At 38.6% G+C, this 27,418-nt stretch overlaps 1 protein-coding gene across 4 annotated transcripts in view; it reads left to right on the top strand.

Annotated features, from left to right (window-relative positions):
• The window catches only part of KAT6B (lysine acetyltransferase 6B), a 103,735-nt gene that overhangs the window by 58,166 nt on the left and 18,151 nt on the right, over positions 1-27,418 (top strand). For all 4 annotated transcript variants that reach the window (XM_060769129.2, XM_060769128.2, XM_060769130.2 and 1 more), the window contains exons 9-13: positions 2,374-2,489; positions 4,362-4,503; positions 7,970-8,131; positions 9,610-9,703; positions 24,145-24,376. In XM_060769129.2, the coding sequence (XP_060625112.2) occupies positions 2,374-2,489; positions 4,362-4,503; positions 7,970-8,131; positions 9,610-9,703; positions 24,145-24,376 (746 nt within the window). The remainder of the gene's footprint in view (positions 1-2,373; positions 2,490-4,361; positions 4,504-7,969; positions 8,132-9,609; positions 9,704-24,144; positions 24,377-27,418) is intronic.

Raw genomic sequence — 27,418 nt, forward strand, 5'->3', positions numbered from 1 at the left:
TTTTTTCCACCAAAACCCCTCGGTTCCTTTTATTAACACTGCAGCAGGTCAAGGAACCGTTGCTAATTGAACTCTTTAGTTCTTTGGACTTTATATAAAAGCAAAATGGTTTTGAATTGTGTCAATACCATCCATATTGCTCCGGGAGCTAGACAGGGGGAGTGTGTCCCTGTTGGTGCTCCTGGACCTCTCAGCGGCCTTCGATACCGTCGACCACGGTATTCTTCTGGGGCGCCTTGCAGAGATGGGTCTTGGGGGCACTGCTCTGCAGTGGCTCCGGTCATTTCTGGAGGGTCGCGCTCAGAAGGTGTTGCTGGGGGACTCCTGTTCAACACCACAGCCGTTGACCTGTGGTGTTCCTCAGGGTTCCATCTTGTCCCCCTTGCTGTTTAACATCTACATGAAGCCGCTGGGTGAGATCATCCGGAGTTTCGGGGTGCGGTGTCACCTGTACGCAGATGACGTCCAACTCTGTCACTCCTTCCCACCTGCTACTAAGGAGGCTGTCGAAGTCCTGAACCGGTGCCTGGCCGCTGTAATGGTCTGGATGAGGGCGAACAAACTGAAACTAAATCCAGACAAGACAGAGGTACTCCTGGTCAGTCGCAAAGCCGAACAGGATATAGGGTTACAGCCTGTGCTGGACGGGGTCGCACTCCCCTTGAAGGCGCAGGTTCGCAGCTTGGGTGTGACCCTGGATTCATCGCTGAGCCTGGAGCCTCAGGTTTCAGCGGTGACCAGGGGAGCATTTGCACAGCTTCGGCTCGTGCGCCAGCTGCGCCCGTATCTTGGGAAGTCTGACTTGGCCACGGTGGTACACGCTTTGGTCACATCCCGCCTCAACTACTGCAACGCTCTCTACGTGGGGCTGCCCTTGAAGACGGCCCGGAAGCTTCAGCTAGTCCAACGCGCGGCAGCCATGTTGTTAACGGGAGCTGGACGCAGAGAGCATACAACGCCCCTGCTGTCCCAGCTCCACTGGCTGCCGATCCGCTACCGGGCCCAATTTAAGGTGCTGGTGTTATCCTACAAAGCCCTAAACGGTTCCGGCCCAAAATACCTTGCAGACCGCATCTCGGCCTACGAGCCCACGAGGGCCTTGAGATCATCCGGGGAGGCCCTTCTCTCGGTCCCGCCCGCCTCACAGGCACGTCTGGCGGGGACGAGAGAGCGGGCCTTCTCGGTGGTGGCCCCCCGGCTGTGGAACACTCTCCCTGTTGAAGTGAGACAGGCGCCCTCCCTGATGGCCTTTCGTAGGAGCCTGAAAACATGGCTCTTCGAGCAGGCCTTCAACTGAGTGTATCTTGGAACGACACTGGAATGAACTAGGACTATGAATTTTGGCTATGACCCCAGGACTTGACGAAGCGGATTTTTAGGATAAGTATATGTTATGTCGTGTTGTCTGGTTGTATTGTCTTGATTTATTGTACACTGTCTTTCTATTGTTGTTCACCGCCCCGAGTCGCCCTCGGGCTGAGAGGGGCGGTCAATAAATGCAAAAAATAAATAAATAAATAAATAAATACTCTGACACTGTGACTTTTCATGGCATTGGACTTAAAAGATGTGTACTTCCATGTTGGGATACATCCCAACTACAAAAGATTTCTGGCCTTCTGTGTTGGGAGCCATACATACTGGTTCAGTGTCCTACCATTCCGGCTTTCAACTACCCTGAGCAACTGACCAGGAAGACCTCTGTCTTGTCTGCATTCAATTTCAGTTTGTTCGCTCATTGTGTTGTGAGGTACATTCTATGTTCTTTCATTGGACTGTTTATATAGGTTTTCTTGTTATGGGTACATCATTCACAGTGAATAAACTTTGTTGATTTTTGTACCAAAGGCACAAAGGCACAGGAGTTGTGTGTCACGACTCCTGCCTCAAATAGCTTATGTTTGCTAATTACTCAATTGTGTGATTCACAGAGACCTTGAAGAAGGATAGGTTGTTTACCTGTTACTGTATTTCTTCAAGTGGTTATCTGTGAATTCACATAATCCCACCCATCCTCCCCACACAGGGTGATATCATCTCAGATCTTAATAATCGACTGCAACTGTGGCCTAGGTACTGAGGGGTTTCGATGGCAACAGGGCCTTATATAGCCTCGGAATGGTGGTCAGGGTTACGGTTAAAAAAAATCTGTCTAGTAATTCTAGAAGGTTCCGAAAAGTGTTCTTCGCCTGCATAAATTACTCAATTGTGTGAATTCATAGATGAGCACTCAAAGAAATACATTTACAGGCAACAACCTGTCAATATTACAACCTAAGATGTAGAATCATCTTTAGACTTCAGGGAAATTGTCTGACAGTTGAAAAAAGTTATATTGTACACTCATAAATTTTTGAAAATTGTGATTTGTAGAAAATCGGTTGTAAAATTGGTGGAGAAACAAATGGACGGTATCCTTCTGTCATAGAATTTGGGAAGTATGAAATCCAGACTTGGTACTCCTCGCCTTACCCGCAAGAATATGCAAGGTAAGGGAACACAGTCTGTTTTTTAAAATGGGGGTTGATGGCTGCCCTGCTCTTATGTGCTGGAAGGAACAAAGAGAAACATGTTCTTTTATAAAAAAAAATATAACCAGTTAAACCTTGGGTAGCATATTTCAGCAGCAAACTACAGAAACGTATTTGAAGGAAGAATTTTTTTCTGAATGTAATGATGAAAGCAATGTGTCACTAAACTTAACTGGTGCTGTCTCTCAGAGAATTTTGAGAGCAAAGTTTAGGGTGGGTATGTGCAAAAATGGAATTGGGTATCCATTTGTTCTTTTTGCTTGCCTTCAAGCCCTTTCCTGCTTACAGGAAACCAAAGATGAACCTTTATCATGATTTATTCAGAAAGGGTTTTCATTTGCCTATCTCTGAGAATGTGATTTGCCATAGTCACCTATTGGATTTCTACTGCTATGTGGAGATTTCAACCCTCATTTCCAGAATTGTAGTCCAACTCTCCAACCACCACTGTTTAATGGCACTGAAATAAAGCATTGAACACAGTTGGAGGTCAAAAAGAAACCATGTAAATTGATACAATATATAAAATACTACAGATTAGTTGTTTAATTTAGAGGTGGGAAGTAGATGCTTTCACATTGGAACTCACTTATCTCACCATGGTCAAGATAGGAATTCTTAAGCTTATCTACCAGGTAAGGTTTTCTATGATCAAGGTGTTCATTTGAGATCTTTCTACAAAGAGAACACATCACAGTTTATAATAAAATGTGGGATTCCTTTTTGTTGAAACTTTCATAATTTGCAGAGTTTATTCTGAGGTTTATAGAATTTGGTTCTGGGTGTTTTAGGGTACACAAAGAAAGAGGAATAAGTGAGTCTGCAGTCCTGGTATATCCTCAGACAGGGAGTTGTGGGGAGGGCAGATGGACAGCAAGAGACAGTCTCTAGTCAAGGCCAGAAGGGGAACTGACTTACCCTGACTGAGGAATCGGATCTGACCCTTTTCTGTGCCTCAGAAGTAGCTGTGATGAGTGATGATGTTTCCCATGTAAGTGGTGAAATGTTAGTGCCAGTTAGTGTTGCTTTGCCCTTACGGGTGAGTGCATGTAATGCCCTTGTTTCTCTCCCACTCTTGATCATCAGAGGATAGACCTTGACCCTGAAGTTGTGCTGCTGAGTTTATCTAATTACGCAGCAGGCTGAGGGGCCCCTGGAGTTGGGAAAATGCAGTGGTTGAGGAGGTCTCACAGGGAGATGTTCTGTGGTGGTTTCTCACTCTCGCAGAGTTAAAAGAAAGATCACACATATTTCTCCTCTTGTGATCACAGGAATCTGTGACCTCTTTGTCTCCTATTGCTTCTGAGAGAAAGGAGGGAGAGTTACCTCCAGATGGTTGATGTTTTTCCTTCTTTGACAGGCATGTGCTATAGCAGGTTGTGTCACTGTAAACTGTATTATGCAGGACTACCTAGGCAATATGTGTTGATACCATTAGTGTCTGTTCCAAAATAAGGCATGCTTCCATATATTGCAGGAAGATTACACATCAATATTTACCATGAAGTTTCCTGTGATGAAATGATGTATTCAAAGTGCATATAATATTTTTCCAGTATTGTGCTGTTGGGCTTCACATGTAGCTGGAAATAAAGAATTGGTTTGCTGCTGATATCACCTAAACTTATAGGATTGTTGAAATGACTATCTAGAACAGATTAGTCACGTCTTATGACATCTTGATGTTTACTTGGCTATTGAAAACAGTGTTTTTAGTTTTCTTTTCCCTGTAAATGCGTATAGAAATAAGTCTGAACCTAAATGGTTTGTTTGTATGAGAGCCATAATAAAAAGCCCTGATACTAAGTGGTCTGATTTTTAAACCAACAGACTATCAAAGCTTTTCCTGTGTGAATTTTGTCTTAAATATATGAAGAGTAAAAATATTTTGCTAAGACATTCAAAGAAGTGTGGCTGGTTTCATCCTCCAGCTAGTGAAATCTACAGGAGGAAGGACCTTTCAGTCTTTGAGGTAGGTAACTGGTTTTTCTCAATATGTGCTAGATTCTGGTTTAAGAAGAAAGAAGTTATAAGAGTTTGTGAAACATTTTCCATTTATGTGTCCTGTTAATCACTGTTCTGTGCATTTTCTACAACATGACAGCTTGTGTGGCTCCATATTACAGCTGAATTTGAATGTTGTCTGTTTCACCATTAGAAACAACAATGGTGAAGAGAGCACCCTTGTCTAGCTCCTCTCTGTATTTTACATGGTTTTGTCAGTTCCCCATTGATCAGAATTTGAGCACCTTGCTTGTCATAATCTGATTACTTGGTTTTTAAAAATTTGGTCCAAAATTCACCTTCTCCATAACACGGCTTATTCTCATTATATAGGCCTATAACCTTTTCGGTCTTCCATGTATCTGTCTTCTTTGGAAAATAAGGTTATGTTGGCCTATCTCCAGGAATCTCTTGCTTTATCCCTTAAAGCATTATTTATCATTTGCAACCCCCCCCCAACCCCCCCCCCCCCCACAATTAATTGATCTTGCAAATATTGTGCCGTCAATCTGTCAGGGCTTGGGGCATTTCCTATTTTCATGTCCTGGAATGTTTCGGCACTTCTTCCTTTGTTAGTTTATCAAACCTCTTTATTTAATCTTAATTAAGCATCCAAAAGTCTTCTCTCTCAAAATGTTTTTCTAAGTCTTTTTTAAATAGATTATTATGTTTTATAGAGTGATGCATAGTAGTTACAGAAGACTGAATGTGACCTCATCTTGATTTGTAAATTCATAATTTCCCTCTCGGATCTTTAATATTAATTTCTTCTCTCTTTCTGTTCTCAACTTGTATGCTTGCCATCTTCACAGTTTGTTTGCCAATCCAGGAATCTCTTGCTTTATCCCTTAAAGCATTATTTATCATTTGCAACCCCCCCACCCCCCCCCCCACAATTAATTGATCTTGCAAATATTGTGCCGTCAATCTGTCAGGGCTTGGGGCATTTCCTATTTTCATGTCCTGGAATGTTTCGGCACTTCTTCCTTTGTTAGTTTATCAAACCTCTTTATTTAATCTTAATTAAGCATCCAAAAGTCTTCTCTCTCAAAATGTTTTTCTAAGTCTTTTTTAAATAGATTATTATGTTTTATAGAGTGATGCATAGTAGTTACAGAAGACTGAATGTGACCTCATCTTGATTTGTAAATTCATAATTTCCCTCTCGGATCTTTAATATTAATTTCTTCTCTCTTTCTGTTCTCAACTTGTATGCTTGCCATCTTCACAGTTTGTTTGCCAATCCAGGAATCTCTTGCTTTATCCCTTAAAGCATTATTTATCATTTGCAACCCCCCCCCCAACCCCCCCCCCCCACAATTAATTGATCTTGCAAATATTGTGCCGTCAATCTGTCAGGGCTTGGGGCATTTCCTATTTTCATGTCCTGGAATGTTTCGGCACTTCTTCCTTTGTTAGTTTATCAAACCTCTTTATTTAATCTTAATTAAGCATCCAAAAGTCTTCTCTCTCAAAATGTTTTTCTAAGTCTTTTTTAAATAGATTATTATGTTTTATAGAGTGATGCATAGTAGTTACAGAAGACTGAATGTGACCTCATCTTGATTTGTAAATTCATAATTTCCCTCTCGGATCTTTAATATTAATTTCTTCTCTCTTTCTGTTCTCAACTTGTATGCTTGCCATCTTCACAGTTTGTTTGTCAATCCAGGAATCTCTTGCTTTATCCCTTAAAGCATTATTTATCATTTGCAACCCCCCCACCCCCCCACCCCCCCACAATTAATTGATCTTGCAAATATTGTGCCGTCAATCTGTCAGGGCTTGGGGCATTTCCTATTTTCATGTCCTGGAATGTTTCGGCACTTCTTCCTTTGTTAGTTTATCAAACCTCTTTATTTAATCTTAATTAAGCATCCAAAAGTCTTCTCTCTCAAAATGTTTTTCTAAGTCTTTTTTAAATAGATTATTATGTTTTATAGAGTGATGCATAGTAGTTACAGAAGACTGAATGTGACCTCATCTTGATTTGTAAATTCATAATTTCCCTCTCGGATCTTTAATATTAATTTCTTCTCTCTTTCTGTTCTCAACTTGTATGCTTGCCATCTTCACAGTTTGTTTGCCAATCCAAAATGTTTCTGTTTCACATAATATGACTTCTTTTTTCATCTCAATGACTAATCATAAAAAGTTTGTTTTGAAGCTGTCTAATCTTTTGAATCATTTCCTTTTTTGAGGGGTTCTTTTGAAACTTCTTCTCTTTCTCCTTGCTTGTAACTTGAATCTTCACATTTTCTTGTCTCTTTCTCTTTATATTGAAGTTTTTTTGTATAAAAAACTCTATCATAAAAGATTTGTTAGGGCCCCAGACATGTTCTCTTAAAAATATACTGGTGGTTTTAACTGTCTTTGCCTTTAAAGTCACTTTCTTATGGTATAATGATTTGATAAGTCTCCAGTTAAATGTTTCTTTTCTGTTAAACAACACCAGAGCTACAGGATTATGGTCTGAAATCATTCTGGGTAGAGTTGTCATACTTTTTATTTTTTGACTTACAGATGTAGATATCTAATACATACATACATACATACATACATATAATAATAATAATAATAATAATAATAATAATAACAACAACAACTTTATTTATATACCGCTTTATCTCCCTGAAGGGACTCAGGATGGTTTCCAAGTAACATCACCAAAGCATACAGAGTAAACAACACAAACATAAAATTAATAACAACATAACTAACACATATATATTAAAAATAATCCTGCCTGTTCAACGCAATTAAAAGGGCTGGGCCGAGACTAGTGCACACTCAAAATATGAGGGGATTGCGTACAGTCCTATAAAAGGCAACAGAAATAGCAGGTACAGGTCTGTGGCTGCTCATTTCCAGAGCCTATTAGAGGAAGTGACCAGGGTTATAGGCAGGAAGAATAAGGCCATATTCAACAATGTCTAGTGCTGGGCTAGAGCTGGACATTCTCAAAGGCTTGTTGAAACCACCAGGTCTTAAAGCTCTTACAAAAGGAGAGGAGGGATGAGGCCTGTCTTATTTCCCTTGGAAGGGCGTTCCAGAGGTGGAGGGCCACCACTGAGAAGGCCCTCTCTCTTGTCCCCACCAACCGTACTTGTGACGGTGGTGGGAGCAAAAGGAGGGCTTCCCTGGATTATCTTAGAGTTCGTGCCAGTTCATACAAGGTGATTGTGAAGATAGGCGGTGCCCGAATCGTTTATCAATCCTGAAAAATGACTTACTGTTTGAGCAACTTGAGATTATCTTATACTGGTGAAGATTTTTTTTTACTATCTTTGCATGTTCAATGCATTGATAGTTGGATGTAATATTGAGATCAAAGGATTTTGAGCAGAATTTTTGTGTATTTGTTTCATGTAAACATGTGTGAAGATCTTCTACTATGCTGAAAATACTGATACAGACAATTCTTTTTTCCATAGGTTGATGGAAATGCAAGCAAAATTTATTGCCAAAATCTTTGCTTATTAGCAAAGCTGTTCCTGGACCACAAAACATTATATTATGATGTTGAGCCATTTCTTTTCTATGTTCTCACCAAGAATGATGAAAAAGGGTGCCATTTAGTTGGGTACTTCTCAAAGGTAAAAAAAATTGATATTACTCTTGTGTGAATCTTGATTTTGTGCCATAGCCTTAGTACCTTCAGTTTGTTGAGCTAAATTGCAACTGAAAACATACATTTCTGATTACAAAAAAGCACAAATCTGTTATCAGTTTACATAACATTAAAGAAGCAACTTATTTTGATTGAGTCAAAAGCAAAATCTTGCATTCTCTTCTGATCCCTAGAACTTTTCTTGTTACCTCTTTATTCATTCTGTAAATAAGAATCAAGGGAAAGCACTGTTAATGCAGTTGGGCTTATTTGTGATATGGTTTCTTGGGCATCACTAATTTCATTTGTTAAACCATAGGACCTGGGGGGTATGCAGTTTGTTAGCAGCAATCTCAAGCTATATGTGTGCGTGAATGGGGGAGGGGCAGGAGATCAGCCTCTAGTGGTGCCTTCCATCTCTGTCTAAGTATGAAATCATAGTGCTTCCTCTGATTCTTCTTTTGGAAGTTGTACTTAAGCTCTTTGTCTGTATGAGCCTGCTACTCTCTTTTAGAGTTTCTAATGAACCAGAACTGGCTGAAGTCCTGCTTTTAAAGAAATATCTTAGATTTCTTTTATTAGCCCCAACAATTTTTGACATATTCAGAGTAGGAAACAATGTATTGTTACTCACAAGAACTCCTTTCTCCCTTTCTGATATTGTATCATAAACATCTGAAAAAAACATTATTATTATTATTATTATTATTATTATTATTATTATTTACTTTATTTATATACCGCTTTTCTCAGCCCTCAGGCGACTCAAAGCGGTGAACAACATCGATACAAAACATCACGAGACAAGTATAGGCCAATTAAAAACAATTGTAACATAAATAATTAAACATCAGTATAACAATCATTAGTGCCTCAACAGTAAAATCAGAATCCAGTCTCATCATCCATTATTCCGTATTCCTATGTTCAATTACACTGTTTAATCAAATGCTTGTTCGAACAGCCAGGTCTTCACTTTCCTCCGAAATGCCAGCAGGGAGGGGGCCGATCTGATATCTGCAGGCAGGGCGTTCCACAGCCGAGGGGCCACTACTGAGAAGGCTCTGTCTCTCGTCCCCGCCAAGCGCGCCTGTGATGCAGGCGGGACAGAGAGCAGGGCCTCCCCAGATGATCTTAGTGTCATATTCGGTTCATAGGAGGAGATGCGTTCAGAGAGGTACGTAGGGCCAGAACCGTTTAGGGCCAGAACATCGCAAAATGGAGGCTCTCCTAGCTGACTGTAGCTAGCACATGGGATAAAAAATTCACTAAACTACCTGTTAAGGAGATATATTGATTTGCTTGTCATATGTCACCATAATATTACTTGCAATGAAATCATTCTATTTGACATTGACAGCAGGCTGCCTGCTCACCTTGCTGGACTATTTTTATAGATAGGAACAAGTATCTGGAATGGCCCACTTAAGTAATTTTTTGACATGCTTGATCCTCTTTCCTCAGGAGAAGCTCTGCCAACAGAAGTACAATGTCTCCTGCATAATGATTATGCCCCAATACCAAAGGCAAGGATTTGGACGGTTTCTCATTGATTTCAGTAAGTGAACAGATTTGTTTTTGCATTCATGATCCTGGGAGTTGGGGACTGTTAAAGATCTGTGGGGACAAAAGAACTTTGTGTAACCTGTAGTTGTCAATAGATGATTGGATTTCTCTTCCTATTTGCATAGGAAAAGCTCACTGAAGTGAAAAATCTACTGCTTTTGTTGTACCTCAAGACATTGACAGTATCTCTCTATTTCTATTTCTCTCAGTATTAGATTTCAAAGCTATTACATTGAATGAATTGTCTATACCGCATTCCTTCCCTGCTGCTTAATAGTACAAAGAGTGACAATTATTTCTGATTAAAGCCAAGGAAGGTATTTATCTAGGGCATTCTAGTTTCTTGATTTTTTCAGTGTGGAATAGATTTTATCTAAACAGTGTTCATGATGGGAGAGCATAATGTCCGAGGGTGAGCTTTTTGTTCCAATCTTTAAATAATGTGAATAACTCACTCCTGAAATAAAATCTCTTTTTGGAGCACAGTATACAAAGTAGAATATCTTCTTACTTATTACATATTTTGAATTACTAAAAATAACTTAAATTGCTTAGGAATAGATCGAGTATCCCTTATCCAAAATTTTTGATACCAGAAATATTTTGGATTTCACATCTTTGGCGATTTTGAAATACATGTATTTGCATGTACAGGCAGTCCTCAAGTTGTGAACAAGATAGATTCTGTGGGTTTGTTTTTAAGTTGAATTTGTATATAAGTTGTAACAGGTACATTTTAATTGTATCTCCAGACTTACTTAGGCAATCTCTCATTGTCCGAGTAAGATTGTCCTCCAAGTTCGGTGTCTTGGCGTTGGGTATGTAGGTGACCGTGGAGCCGTATTCTTGACCTGCATGTTCTCCCGCAGTGAGGGCATTGGTTTCCAAGTGGAAGGCGGTCCTGGTCGAGGTTGGCTTGACGCGCCTTCCTCCCTTTTGCCCTCTATTTGTGCCTCTTCAAATTCTACAGCACAGCTGCTCACAGCTGACCTCCAGCTAGAGTGCTCAAGGGCCAGGACTTCCCAGTTCTCTGTGTCTATGCCACTGGTTTTAAGGTTGGCTTTGAGTCCATCTTTAAATCTCTTTTCCTGTCCTCCGACATTCTGTTTTCCGTTCTTGAGTTCAGAGTTGAACAACTACTTCGGGAGACGGTGGTCGGGCATTCGGACAATGTGGCCGGCCCAGCGGAGTTGATGGCGGAGGACCATCACTTCAATGCTGGTTGTCTTTGCTTCTTCCAGCACTCTGACATTTGTCTGCCTGTCTTCCCAAAAGATTTGCAAGATTTTTCGGAAGCAACACTGAAGGAATTGTTCCAGGAGTTGCATGTGACACACATGTGACTCCAGACACGCACACACACTCTTACACACAAGGGTTAAACATCCCTGTGGTGTTTGTTTTGCTCTCTGTGCCCCTGTTCAGAAGATTTCACCTCACTTTGTCGCTGTGATAATCGGATTTTGAAATTTTTGACCTGTTGTGGAAACAAGGATTGGTGATAAAGGGTCAGTTGTGATCCCTTTCCCCCCATAACTCTCCCAAGACTGTATTTCCCTTCCTAGGGGTAGATTTCTTTTGCTTCATGTTGTCTCACCCCCGCTCTTAACTATCGGTCATTTGTAAGTTGAATATTTATACATAATAACATATCTTGTAGCTAGACACTAACTTCAAACATGGCATTTATTTATGTCGCATAGATTTTATGCATAATATTTTAAATAATTTTGCTAATGAAAAAACTTCGTATACTTTGAATTATCAAAAAGCAAAGGAGTCATTATCTCAGCCACCCGTGTGGACAATTTTGAATGTTGGACTGTTTTAGATTTAAGAATTCTAGATAAGAGATACTCAACCTGAATAATAAAAATATGTATCATAAAAGAGCATAGAATTATAGTTCATGAATGTAGAATCCAACTAAGTACTTAGACTTTCAAAATTAATTTTGTATTCTACTTTTGAGAATAGTTATGAATGCCAGATTTTGGAACTATATGGCTCTTAACTGGGTGGCTTCTACGTAAATGACATAGATTAAATTAAAAACAAACAAACAATAGTGATTCCTTCATTATATCTGGAGGGATGGAAAACCATTTAGGATGGGCCTTTGGTGCCACAGAAGATTGGCGCAGGAAGTAGGATGTCCTAGATCTGCTAGCAGAAGCAGCTCTATTCCATAATGGTGCAACACTGAAGTAGAGGCCAGTTGTATTATTGTGAATACCTCAAGCCATTGCTATGAATGGCATGTGCCCGGGCAAATCAGTGAGACAAGAATATGCACTTTTATTGAGAATCAAGAATTCCTTCAGTCTAGTCTGGGCTTTAAGCCCAAGAAACTGTCTCAGAGATGAACATGTGGATATACAGAGAACTATCAAACATTTCTGTCCAATAACACTTTAGTTTTAACCATTATATCTGATCTAAGTCAGGCTTATGAAGCATTGGTGGCATCCATTTGAAAACTTACAAAGACTAAAAAAGACTCTTTTTCTACACCAAATAGGGACAGAATTAGTGATGTTTATCAAAAAGAAATGGCATGTAACAGGCTGCAGGAGCTGGAATTTTGTATCTTCCTATGAAATATTTGTTTACAAAGCATAATGTGAAAAATCTTCCTTAAACATTACAGCAAGGGGGTAGAAAAGTATGGGTTACCAATAGAGATTATATTGTGGCTAATGTGCAGGTTGGAATATATTCATTAATATTTCTGAAACTATATTCCCATGTTTGGAGATGGAGTTCAAAAGATTGATCAAAATTAATTTAAAACTGTGCATGTCAGAGCAACATGTTGTAGATTAATACATGTATAAATGCATATTTGGAGGAAAAGTTGGCTCAAAACACATATGATAAATCATATCTCTATATTAAATCTATATGGCTACAATTAAAGTACAATACATGTCAGCATAGAAATTGGACAGAGTGGACGAATGAATCAACACATGACAACTGGTTATATTGAAGAAAACGGATGAATTCATCTATCTTAATAGCAGGGGGCATTTATACTCTGATTTTCTGCATGAAAAAGTAGTTCTTTCTGCTAGTTCTTTTGGATATTATTGTGCCAAGTGTATTCTCCAGACTGGTGACTAAAGTGGACCTTTTCATTTTCTGATTTAAGTCAACTTATGTACATCTTGCAGGATGGTACAGATTGTGATCAAGACAGTGATAAGGCATTCAAAAGGCTAACTTCTTCTCTAGATGTTCATGTGCACCATACAAAATGCTATTGATGGCTTTCTAAGAATCATGAGCATTGTTTTGCCATTGACAATTTAAAACATCTATTGGCACATGTCATGGCCTGTTTCATTGCAAGTACTCTTGTCTCCTTGAACTGGAGGACTTTGAAAATATATGCAACTTCATTGACACCTTAATATTGATACTGACAGATCAATTTCCTCAGTGTTGAAGATGTAACTTTTGGAAAAACTATGAATTGAAGAGAGGCAGGGAGCTATAACATGTATTTATTAAGTGATATGACGCTTACTGGCAGCATCAACATCTATTAGTAAATAATACAATTCCTGCTCTGTTTGTGTAGAATAAAATAAAAAAGTATTATTGAATCTGATGGAGAGTGTTCATTGCTCTGCACCATTTTACGATATAATTGAACTGTCCACACTTGTAGTTATAAATGGCCTAATGCTCTAATAATAATTCTGTACACCATCATCATAATATTTCTTAATGCTTATATAGTCAAAGCTATAATAGCTGATTGAAAATGAAGTACTCAGATGAAGGAACAATTTATCTCAAATGTGAGGCAAAAGTTTAGTTAAAGCGTTCATGTCCCCCTGGGCACATTTTTCTTGTTTTTGCTGACTTTCTCATCAGTCCCAAGACACAATATTTACTTTTCAAGAGGGTGTTTGTACTCTTGTTTAAGCCAACCTCATGTTTGAGTCAAGGGCAGGTTTTGGGGGAAAAATTATGGCTTTCTATGTGACCCATGGATAAGATTTTTTAGATTCTCCCAAGATAGCCAAGCTCTTGCCTTTCATCACACTACTCAGAGAACATGGTGGTTCCTGCTCTGATGAAAATTAAGATACAATATTTACATTGATTTGTGGATAAGTCAGCCTCAGTTTTGGGGAATGATTTTTTGACTCAAATTGCTTGACTTACACATGAGTAAATTTGCAGCTTCATGGAAAATATTGTTTTTGTGTTTCTTATATAAGAATTAATTATGTGGTTTTAGAGTAAGATAGAGAAACAGTGTGGCCATGGAAACCAACTGGATGGCTTTGTTCAAGTTATACTCTCTTTACTTCCGGGGAAGACAATGGCAAACCGTCCATTGAATAAATCTTGCCACAAAACCATATGATAGATTTCTATATGTCAGAAGAGACTTGAAAGCACAAAACCCAAAGACATTAGAGGAGAAACATTTCTTGTATAAAGTGGCTGTCTTTATTGAAACCTGATTGCTATCTCACCCTAGGCAAAAGTTGACTTTTGTGCACACAAAAAAATAACGATTCATTCCGTCAAACTAAAATAACATTCAATTAAAACTGACCGTAATTGGAGCGAGTCTCTTATAAAGAGCTATTTTATGTTCTAAAGATGCTAGTGCATAGGCTAATAAACACAAGGCTGGATTTCTGTAATGCTCTCTACATTGGTTTGTAGATTTGTGCCAGACTTTGTAAACTCCAGTTCAAACATGGCAACCAGTTCAGTTACTAGGAATAATCATATTGATAATAAAATATCTCTACTGGCAGCCAACTAGTTCCCAGGCAAGGTGCAAAGTGTTGGTTGTTAAAACTCTACATGGTTTTGGCCCAGGTTACCTAATGAATCACATTCTTTTGTACAATCTGCGCAATAAACCAAGTTCTTCTGGTTTTCTTCAGTCAGCCAAAACTTGATTGGCAATTGTTAGCCAAAATTAATAGTGTGTGCCCTGTTCTGTGGTGACTGGGTAACATTGTGTAAGAAACTACACAGTAAATCTGTAAATATGTATATTTTAATATTGATTGTGCCTTTACCATCTAGTACAGGGACAGGAAATTTGGTACTCTCCAAATGCAGGACTCAAATATGTTTTATATGTTTTTACTGGCGTTGTATTATTATTTTTATATTATATGGGAAATGTTTTTAACTGCCTTATGGTATCCGGGCATCAAATTATTGCCAACTATAAACCGCCTTGAGTCACCTTCGGGCTGAGAAAGGTGGTATACAAATATGGTAAATAAATAATTTCCTAGTAGCATTAGTGATCATAGCCAATTGTGAGAGACTGTAGGCATTCCTGTCCTACAAGATCTGGAGAATATGAAATGCCTTCGTTTTAAATGTAGCTGATGAAGCTTGTATTATTGCCATGTTAGCAATCCATTTAGAGTTGCTTCAGAAACTTGATCTTCTAATGAAAGCACTCCATTTAGACAATTAAAACAAGGATTTTTCTTTAACAAGAAATAGTTAGGAAATATTATATCCTGTTAAGTGATTATGATCTTGAAATCTCTAGCAACACTATCCTTTTATAATAACAAGCAAAGATTTTGTAGCTTAGACACTATGTACTGGCCATGTTTTTCATTATCAGTTTTATTGCTTATTTTATTTTTTTTGCTAAATTATGAAAAAAAATGTATAATGGCTCATCTCAGAAACATGGAACTGTGATTTATTCTTTCATTTGATGGATTTGCAACTCCTTTGCCATATAGACCGAAGACTTCAGTAGAACTTCAATGGGTGTCATTAGTTTGTATAATGAAGCGAAGAAAGCCAGCATGGCAATGCTCATCATGGTTTGCATATGTTGCCCTAATAGCTCAGTGTCTAACTATGCACATTAATTGACTACCAAATTGAGCTCCATATGGTACTCTTCACAATCCTGGACAAGTGATTAGTTGTAATGAGATTCTGCATAATCAAGGTATGCAGGCAGCTTTCACTATGTATGGACAACACCACAGTTCCCAGTTTGAATACTTCATGTTTGCAGATGGTGCAGAAAAATCCTGCAGCTATGAGAATAGCTGTTAATGCTTCCAGTGAAAACAAATTAATATACCATGAGTGCCTGTTAAAGCACTCTTAGAACAAACATTTGTACCTAAAGGAAAATTCATGCTAATGTTAAATTTTGTTTTTGTAAAATAATTTTAATTTAAAAAATAAACTTGATTAATATGAAGTTGCATCTCATCTAGAAATTGTCAGTTAAAAGGTTTTAATTCTGCTCTGCTGATGTAATTAGTATGGTAATTATCTTACCCATGTAAATGAGAAGTATGTCCTAAGAAAGCCACATCCTATCCTGAAACTGTAAAGTTTAAGCAATTTCAGGTAACATTCTTCCTTCTAAAGATGAAGAAACAGGATAAGGACCACAGTGGTTCTTGAACTATATGAGGTAAATAATATGACCAGGCCTGAAAACTGCTATCTCTAATTCCCAATAAGACAATCTCTCTGTCATCCAAAAAGGCTAGCAATTGTATGTTTTGAAATGTGAAACAGTGGGATAGTAAGTATAATGCCTTCCAACTGGAATCTCTAGCGCAGTGGGTGCAGACAACAATGAAACCGCAGAAACAGTCTGTTCTACTTGTTTGTAAACTATAAATAGCTTTTATTTTAGATGCTTTTATTAAGTGATTGTTCTTGAGGATTAATTGACTTTCCTTCAATGAAATGGGTACCCAGAAAACTGAATGTCTATGGAGTTGCTTTCTGTGGCTCAGATCTCATATTTTTTTAAGGGCGGGCGGGCGGGCTGGGGAACCTCCAATCAAATCTGCAGAAGAAACTGGAGATACTTCACAATATCGTTGTTTTGTTAGATTAAAAACATGGGTTTCTTCTTCAGGCCCCTTTTGCCATGTTCATGGGTAAATTACCCGTGTTTTAGAAAATTACCTTTTCTCTGTCTGTAAGTGTGATTTTTCACACTCTCAGTGGAGTCTTTTTGTGGCAGTGCCCATGGAACTCATTCAAATTACAGATACACCCATTGGACCAAAATAGTTGAGGAACTATGCCTTACAAGCTTGCTTGTCATCAAAATTCCTAAAAATTCTGAATGCAGTCTGTGTGTGTGTGTGTGTGTGTGTGTGTGTGTGTGTGTGTGTGTGTTTTCCAAGATCCAAATACATAATCAGTGATAAGAGGGCTCATACCTTCCCATTATTAGCTTGGCAGTTATTTGAGTCGTCCATGAGAGCAATGGCCACCTTTGCTTCTTTTCTTAAGGATGCACTTCTGAACTCTTATTTGGTCAACATGCCTGACATTGACTCGAGATCTTTGGCACATGTGGCCTTTGGAAGGGCTATATTGTTTTCATGTGTGGCCTGACACATGTCACCATTGGTTAATAGCTTACTAGTCACACATTTTTGTGACTCACAGAGACCAAGAAGAAGGAGGACAGGTTGCCTACCTGTTACTGTGTTTCTTTAAATAATCATCTGTGAAATTACACATCCCAGCTCATTCCCACTACTTTAGTGATGCCAACCCTAGTGACATTGAATGCTGTATGGAGGCCATGAAACTGGGAGCTTTAGTGCCAATTTCCATTTTATATTGATTAGGAGTGTGGGTGGGTTACCATCAGAAATGTAACTTTAGAATTCTATGAGTTTCTGAAGGTGCTTTGCGTAGATGCAGATTAACCAATTTGTTTGATTTCAGAGATAATCACTCAAAGAAACACAAGTAGACAACCAGTGTTCATATTTTCTGGTTTGCTAATTTTATTCTGTGTTCTATTCCTTTTAAAAAGAGGAGTTTCAAGCTTATAAAATCCTATAAATTATCTAAATCTAGGAAGAATGCCACTTAATTCTTCCTTGTCACTGCATTGAGCTGTACTTTATGCACACTGATTCCTGCTGACTTTATCCCGAGGCATTTCTGAGACAGCCTTTCTCAGACTGCCACTTCTCATTTTAAAGAAAAAGAAGAGACATATCTGGGTAGCAGTCTATCAGTGTATACATATGGATAGCATGTAGTTTTTCAAATGGGTGTGGACATCTGTCACTGGATGTGTGACCCAGTCCCAGTATCCCACTATTTTAGTACAATGCCTATGTAATATAATATTGCAATATTAATGTCATCTTTGTGGAGGCATTATATGCTACAGTGTGGTGGGTGTTGTCAATTGTGAAGTAATATAGTACATAGAGCAGTTTTGCGCATGGGGTGGGGGAATAATTTCAACATCCCCCAAGATATAGGATGAGGGCTATGGGAGGCTTCAGGGGTTGCAATAATGGCCTATTGGTGTCTCTTATAAAATTACATATTAAAAGAAAAGCTTTGCATCCATGGAGCAGTTCATTGCTTTCCAGTACCAGAGATATGCTTCAAAACTATTGTCCTACTACTGTTTCAGCTTCACCTGGAATATTCCCCTTATAGGTATGTTATTATTTGGTTCATCTAGGTAGCCAGCAGTCAAATTCATTAACAGATAGTTGTTTTTGTTCCATAGCTACTCTGCCAGTTGGAGTGAGCTGTAGCAAAGAAAATCTTGTGCTTTCAGAATTGCTAGCATGCCTGCCACCAATGAAAAGTTATGCAAGGTTCATTACCGGTAGTTTAAAGGTTGGTAGCCATTTTCCTTGTATGTCCAGATGGATTTGAATCCCACACCTTCCATTTCCATCTTCCTACAGTAAGAAAAACGAACACACATGTGGATTCATTATGTGTACATTTGTCTTTTCCCCCCTGGCATATAGTTGTTTGGGGACAAAGTATTTATTTGGTATATTTTGGAAAAAATATGTGCTTCCATTGGATTCATACTTAAGGCCATGCACTTCCTCTTCTGCTTAAGTAGACTAGAGATGTAACTGTTTTGGTACAACCAAATTTAGTGACAGCCTTTTGCAGTTGTATGCAAATATTGTGGTAAGGAAATCACTGACATTCATATTTAGCTCTAAGAATAGAAACAGGAACAAAGACAATAAATCTTGATTCTTTTACATCAGTTGACTTCAGAAGTGTATTTTGCCATAATAAACGAGATCTCAATTGCCATTTCTTAAAAATAATTGTTCTGTAGAAATTATTTTTCATTCTTACAGTCTACAGAAAGGCCTCTAATATTGAACACAAGGAAAACATTATGGCAAAACTACAGTTATCTCTAAAAAAGTTTCAATTTTCTGCCAATTCACTCCGTATTGCTACTTGCTACTTTTTAAAAAAAACTAAGAACAAAAGTGCCTGCATACTTTGTAAATATGGGAGACCTAGATCTCACTTGTGCTTACTTGTGGATGCTGTATGACAGTGCAAGCAGAAGATTCTGCCTGAGACCAGAAAGTACTGCAAGTTCCTTGCCTCTATCAAACAGTTTTGCTATTAGCGAAAATAATAGGCTCAAGCTTTAGTGAAGTACACCGTGTTTGCAAAACTAGTTTAACAAACTAATACTGCTATGTGGATGTGAGTTGCTAATTAAGATGGGTAGTTGAACTAGTTTTATTAATATCCATTTCTCTCGCTGAATGTTGATATTAAAATGCAAGTGGCTTAATGTCATCTTCTTTGGAGATATGGTACAAACTCTTTGTGTCTTTACTCTAGCTTCATTTTGTCTCCTAACACACAATTTTAACCAACAACTTTGTGCTTCAGGTTCAGTTGCTTTGACCACTGAAACACAGTTGATAGTTGATATTTAGTTAGACTGTCAATCCTTGGGGAATCCTATAGAATTAAGGATATCCACTCTTTAGACAAGATGGATATTACAACATTGGGGTAATTTATTTAACAGGGACATGTTGTACTCATTTCAGATGCTTCAGGATAAATACACGAGCAACCAAGATCAGTGTTTTTTATTTACCTGCAACTTATATCAATTATTTGGAATCTTTTTGGTAAGTTTATTTTAATGGATGTAACTTAAGCACAACCAATTAACAAATGTATGGTGTAAGTACATTGAGTCTTACAGATAATGTGTACAGCAAAGATGAAGGAAATTATCACCTTCCAGTTGATGTTCCACTGGATGCGGTTCCAGACAGCACTTTAACCCTGGAGTAATCGTGTTTCTTAAACCTGATTGCACCCAGGTTGAAGTCCACCCCACCACCCAGAAAGTGCATGCTTTTCTGGGAGAAGGTGTCCAGATGGCCTGCTGGGACGTCCAGCAGGATACCGGGATACAAAAGAAAACCCCTTTTAAAACCCCGCTAAAAAGGAAAATATCTAATCTGGCCACCTTTTTCCATTCTCCGGAACTCTCCTGGCTCGTACCAATGATGCGCCAGCTGAAGGGGGGGGGGGGCAGGAGCAATTTTCCTCCCCCACTTCTCCTGCCGTGCCATTGGTATGCACTAGCAGAGCTCAGAGAATGGGAAATGGCAGCTGGGTGAGTTATTTTCCTTTTTAAAAGGTTTTTAAAGGGGTTTTGGGAGGGGATTGGAGGGCTGTCTCGGGTTTCTTGGGCTCCTGGACAGCTACGTAGATGGGCATTGGATGTTCCATAGCCCAGTCCCCGGTCCCATCTACACAGTGCTCGAAGCTGCAAAGACACGGGTCTCCTGACAGACCAGGGTTTTTCCAGCTGACAAATTATTTCGGAACAAAGCAGGATTTTCCTGCTTTGTCTCAAAAGCATTTGTTTATCATTTGGATGCCCCAAGGGAAAACGCGGAAGGGTGCACACTATAGGTACTCTCAGGATGCATCCTGAATTGCAGCACCATGGTCAGGGATCAAGGAAAATGGAGAGACACAAGTTTTCCCTGTCGTATAAGATGTGGTTACTTTTCATATACAGTACTTAGATTGGCATTTATGAAGCCGCAAATGCTAGATTTTCTTTTCATCAGTAACAACAGAGTCACTTAGCTCTAGCAATTCATTGAATTTCAGCAGAGCTATTTCAATCCTCAAAAGGCATTTCTTCTGCCTGTCAAGTAGGGAGGTGATGATCTTGTGCAGAAGAATTTTAGAAGCCCGTGTATAAAGATTCCTTGCATTTCAAAAGAAAATTCAAGCTGATTTGGGGGTGATTTATTTGCCCCCAAACTGCCTGAACAATCTCAAAACTATCTAAAAAAGTCACATTTTGCTCCAATAAAACTTCCAGTCCTCCAAACTACCTCAAAATAGAAAAAAAACAAAAAAAAAAACCTTGCAAAATAGTGGCCAGAAGTGACATCATGCCATGTCAGGGACACTGACATGTGTTGCTTTGGATTGCCAGGTGGACACAAGGAGGAAACATTTCTCCTGCCCTGTTTGCAATTACCTATTCTTGGTATACAAGTTAGCTGTCAGTTATAATCTTCAGAATTGTAGTGGTGCTTTGGACTGCTCAGCTATTTGTATGCAGTTTTCTTTTTAGAAAATACTTTCCACTTCAAGCACCTCAGATTCCCGACACATGACAAAGATTTTATGACATGTTTTGGTATATGCAGCTCACGTAGGGCACTGTCCAGATATATTGGTCCACAAAGTTTGGGTCGTAGACTTTGAATGTATTGTAGGGGACACTCAGCATTCTGCGAAACCTGAATACTAAAGAAGGGGACATTTCTTGTTATGAGCAAACTCTCTTTTGAAAGAGAATAATTTTCTTCTTGAGGAACTCTATAAGCTTCCAAGAAATTCCCGGACTTCTAAAGAAACAGTTAGTGGTTCTTCTGTATTACTAATTGTTGGTGTAGGTTTTTGGTTGAGAGATTGAGCTACAGATCTGGAAGTGTTGGTTTGATTCTTGCCTAAGCCATGAGCTTAGATAACCTTAATTTACTAACTTCATTTAACCAACTCGAAATGAGAAAAGTAGTATCAGAAAGAGATAATGTATTCAACATGCTTTTGCAGACACTGAAGTGTTGTAAGAATGCTGAAAAAAACATAACACTAACTTCCTGGGAGATGTCAACTCCTATGTCCAAGTACTTTGGGATGGTGGGAACGGAACTACACTATTTGCCTGTTTTTCTACTTGAACTGAAATATATGGATATGGATGTAAATATGGAGCTAAAATGAGAGCCAGCATGAGTGTTGGACTCCAACTCTGAAGGCCAGGGTTGAAAATTCTGCTTCACAGTGCAGTAGGAACTGGCTGTGACCTTGGGCAAGGCGCACCCTCTTAGGCCTCAAAAGAGGGCAACAGGAAACCCTCTTGCCAAGAAAATCTTGCCAAGAAAATCCCATGATTGTTTTTGCCTTAGGCTCATCTTAAGTTGGAAATGACTTGAAGGCACACAACAATTAAAAAAAAACAGCAGAAATAAACATGTTGGGGTACTTGAATACATTTTAAAAGTTAATTACAAAATGAGCTCTTCTTTGTAATTTTATTTGCATTTCTGTCTGATGGAAATACAGAGTGAGCTGCTAGTTCAACAATTCAAGTGAGAGATCCAAGAGATCAGACAAAAAACCTTGTGTCTATATTTCCAAAGATGTTATATCCCCAAGATTACCCATTTTAAAAAAGAAGCACAGTGTAATGATTGATACGCTATTTCATTAACATTTCAACATAGCTAAAGTAATAGTATGTTGGCTGATTATAACAATAAACATATTTTTGTTTGTTTTTACATTCAAACATTTTCACTTAGTACTGATTGGGAGTAGGGGTAACATTTATCATGCTTTTGATGAATTTGTAGGTGATATTCTTCACCATTCTGGATATCTCAAAGAATAGCACAGAATTCAAAGAAACAATTCCTTTAAGAATGGTGTGGAACATTATATCAATAAAACAAAAATAAACAAAGTGCTTTAATTTCTTGGAGGATTGTTGTAAAGGTTAGCTTTGCCTGACATTGGAAATGAAGATAACATAAACAGAAATATAGGTGCACCTGTCCTTTGAGGTATGTGTTGGTTTGAGCAGATTCATCAAGAAGACATGTTTTTTTATAAACTGTTTTTAATTCTGCATTTTGTGCAGCAAGGTTGGTGTATTCATTTGAATTTGGAAATGAAATATTAAAGACGCCTTTATAAAACCACTAAGCATAGTTTCAGAACTGAAATTATGAATACCTTTGTAGCATTTTATTAAAAAGACTGTGCGAGATAAGACACCAGTAGAATTATATTGGTTGCTCTTATAAGATCCTGCATGTGAGTTTTAAAGATGATTGGAGCACAATGACACTATGGGTGTTTCAGTGTTGAATTGTTTTCCTTATTCTGTTGTTGTTTGTTTGGTTTTTGTATTCATCTACATTTGAAATGCTGTGATCCTGCACTTATTCTTTTTATGTGGCAATGTTGGTAAAAGTGCAGTTGTGAGAGTTAAAAATACATATCCATCCAATCCCAAACCCTTGTTCCATTAGTGATTAAGACCTGGCCATTTTCAATTCAAAACTGACTTTCAGTGTTTTCAGCAATTAATTACTAAGCTAATCATTGTTGTGAAAAGTGGAAGGAGTGATCCTTGGTAGTGAGGGAGAAGTATTTTGCAGAAATTATGATCCTAAGATTATATCCAGGAGGAGTAATAGTTGGGGGCGGGGTGTGTGTGTGTGTCTGAGTGAGTGCTGCAATGATGTTCCTAAGATTGTAACCAGGGGCCCTTAGAATTGTAGTTTCCACCATAGCATTATTTCATTTGGGAAGCAAACAACAAACAAGGTTTTCAAGTGTACTTTCCATTTAGGACTAGACCACTGAGGCACTTTGTATCTTTATATATTATCCCTTTTGTCAGTTACCTCTTGCTGTATTTAAAGGTATAGCTTTCTTTTCTTTTTGCTTGGGGAGGGATATTTGTGTGGAATACATAGGTGTACATTGGCAGGGGAGGAATTTACATGATCTAATTCTTTAAAAGCTTTCAAACTTTGAGGTTTTAAAGCTTTAAAAAACAGTGTTTTTTGTAACCAAGACAAATGATCTTGTCCTTATTTCTTTTAATCAAGGCATTTGACAAGAAGATGTCTTACAATGTTCTTTGGTGTTTTTTTTCCATATGGGCAACCTTTAGCATTAGGTCTATATGCAATTCTCAGCTTAATTTCAAAAACCCTCTGCATACAATTAATTCAGATATCTAGAAAGAGTAGTCTGTTCCTTATTTAGCAGCTAGCTGGGTAGAGAAAGCAAGGGTATTGTAAAGAGAGAAAGAAGCAAAATGTACAAAAGAGATGGAGAAAATGGGGCACTGCTCATTTTATCTACCCACCACTGACATACTGTATTGGGCCCTGACTAACATTGAGGAAAAAAGATTCCCTACCTATGATACAAATATTCACTACTGAATTCTTACTTTAAAGTTGTTAACTCTAGCTAGCAATTCTAAAGAACGTTTGGTAAGTGTTCATGGTTGACACCATTAGTGACACATTTGTGCTTTTTGCTCCCAACCCTTCTCATTAGGTTACTTACTGTCTAGAAGAGAGGGACAAGCAGGATCACCTGAAAAGCCACTCTCTGATCTGGGTCGCGTTTCCTACCTGGCCTATTGGAAAAGTGTTGTACTGGAATATCTTTATTGCCATCACGAGAAACAGATCAGCATCAAAGGAATGAGTCGAGCAACTGGGATGTGTCCCCATGACATTGCCACCACCCTACAGCATCACAGGATGATAGACAGGCGAGAAGAAAAGTCAGTAAACTTTACGCTGCTTTGTTATCTTCTGAATTGTATTTCATAGCCCACTTTTGTCATTACATATATTTCCCTAGAGTTTAATCTACCTTTTATTATATAAGAACATTGTGAAAAACAGACAAGAAGGCATTCATGATTGAGACAATCCTGTCAGTCAGAACTGCATCAGCAGGAACAAAAATAGAATGCCCAAAGTGAGGGTAGACTATTCCTAGTTTAGAGAAGAATGCCAGTTTTTTTGTGTATGTCTTTCCTTCAGAAGGTTGGTTCCCTTTGGTGAGAATTGTAAGGAGAAAAGATAAGGTGAAGATTCAAGGTTCTCATCTTCTCATTTCTAGCTGACTCTCTGAGGCTGTACTACGCTGCCAGATAATGCAGTTTGAACTATATTGTATGGTCAGTGTAGCAGTTTAATTCAGCTCAAACTGCATTATATGGCAGTTTAGCTCCAGTCTGAGATATGGAAAGCATCCAGCAGAATCTGGATGACCATCTGTCCTAGTACTTTGTTGCAAATACATTTTTATTTTGTTTTCAAAAAAGAGAAAAAATAACTCAAATAATTAAAAAGGGAAAAAAGAAGGGAAAGATGGAGAACATTCCAGGATATAGTATGTAAGTTATGGAGCCATGTTAGTTAAATAGTTTATTGTATCGTTGAAGACCGGGGGGGGGGGGGGGGTATTGTTATACATATTCTTTAGCATAGGAAGAAAGTGAAGTAAAAGAAAAAAAAGTTCCAAGTATAATATTTTCTCTAACAAGAGTAACAGATTATCATGTCAAGGTACTTTGATTTTGTGTTCCTGCATGGCAGGATATTGGACTGCGAGCCCTTGCGAGTTCTTCCAATTTTATGATTCTAATAATTGAGACAGCTGAACAGACTCTCCTGTGAGCTCTAAAGAGCCATGTCTTACTCCTCACTACTGATGGAGCAATGTGCAGAATGATACAGAAAAGCAAAAAACTATATAGAACAGAAATGAGGAACCCGTGACCTTCTAGAAGTTCTTGGACTCTGATTGCAATCAGCAAGCATTTGAAATGATGAGATTTACAGGATCACAGGTTCTTCACCCCTGGTCCCCGAAACTGTCTTCTGTGGATCATTTGAAGTAACTTAGGGCGTAGCAGGGGCATGGTCTCACAGCAGATCAATACACAGAGGGTGCTTCCTTCCATGACCTCTTAGTGATAAGAATACTGCAAGGAATTCCCTATGGAGAGAAAGGATCCCTGCTGATCTGTCATAGTGAACCCTCCTACAAGGAGACAGTGGAATATCTGACTCACAATCTTCTTTTGCTTTCTTTGTATGGACACATTATGCAAGTATTTGGACCTGCAAAAAGCAATTTGAAAATATTCTAGAGCTTTAGCCAGGAATCTGTATTTTAGGGAGGAGAACATTTGCCTAAAGGGGAAGGATGAGCACTTCTCCATCTTAAAATTCTTAGAATTGCTGGATGACTAACAGTTTAGTGGAACACTCTGCTTCAACACATTAGACGTTTTTAGTCATCCCGCTGCTCCATTTCTTTGGCCCACAACTTCATAATTGATTTTGTTTTTAGAGCTCTTAGATTTGGGATCCTGTATTGCCAGGCTCCATACTTATGGGACAGCCACCTTCATTTTCTCCTTTAGGCAAGTTGGAATTCTGCTTTATTCTAAGGAGGCATCCTTCACCCAGTCCCTCTCTGGCCTGTTTGATAAACCAAGAAAGGCAAGGATCAATCTGTATCCATCAGCTCCCTACGTTTGATAAACCAAGAAAGGCAAGGATCAATCTGCATCCATCAGCTCCCTATGTTAGACCATCCCAATAGACTTTCCTCCCCCATCCCTGTGGAGGCTATGAGTCCCACTGAGCCTAAACCTGTCCAGGTAATGATTGGCCCATGATAGTGAAACTGTAGAGAATTCCTCCCCACTACGATCACTGTTATCCCACCCAGTACAGAAAACAAGGCCCAGAATGTGCCCAACAACATGAGTAGAATCAGACACCACTTGGGACAGAACTATGGTTGTCATGGAGGTCATGAAGTCCCGAGTCACTCCTGACAGGGTAGTCTTAGCATGAATGTTGAAACCTCCCAGCACTATTAATTTCTGAAACTCCAACACCAACCCTGAGAGCACTCTGGCTAGTTCAGGAAGGGAGACTGTTGAGCAGCAAGGTGAGTGGTACACCAGCAGAATCTCCAATCTGTCTGGGCTGCCCACCTTTAGATTTACACACTGGAGCCCTGTTGTCCGTGGGATGGAACATCTGGTCAGGAGGATGGAATCTGGATAGATCACTGCAAATCCAAAAAAATCACACTATAGTGGAGATGAGAAAAAACAGCAGCCTCAGTTGAAGTAGAAGCATGTGTACAAAACCAAAAGCATTTTGACCTAAAAGACTTCTGTGTTAAATCTTTTTGTTGTACTACAGCTACAAGCCATTTAGATGAATTAAGAACTAAATATAAGGAAACAGTTATCAGATAAACATGGCCCATCTGGATTTAAAATGTTTAGGCCACAGTAACCTAAATAAGCAAAAATCAGCATGCCTTTTTGGTTTTTAGGTCTGGTTTTTCAGCAGTGATCCCGATTTTAAAAGAAAGGCAGTAACCATAGCTAGTATTTACCACTGTGTTGTTTGTAACAGGTATAGGGCATTTAATGACCTTGACCTTTTCTGTTACTGCATTAGTATTTATGAGGGGGTTTTAATGGAATTGAAATTGATCTATTTGTCAGCAATAACTTTCACTAGATGTAGTCCAAGTCTTCATATTTATTGTTTGGTGGTGGGATTTATTTCCTTTTTCAATTAAAAAAAATCAATAACTGCTGAAAGAAGTGATTTCTTGATTTGATAGAACAAAATTAATGATCAACAAAGATATCCTCAGATAGCAGCCATTTTATCATATCTCCTCCTAATTTAAGTTTATGTGGAAACTTTTTTAGACTTCTATTTGAATTTCTGAATATGATTTTTAGAAAAGGCTTTTTGTTTGTCTTGCTAGTAGGGAT

This window comes from Anolis sagrei, chromosome 3 (genome assembly GCF_037176765.1).
Source record: "Anolis sagrei isolate rAnoSag1 chromosome 3, rAnoSag1.mat, whole genome shotgun sequence".
Classification (NCBI taxonomy): Eukaryota; Metazoa; Chordata; class Lepidosauria; order Squamata; family Dactyloidae; genus Anolis; species Anolis sagrei.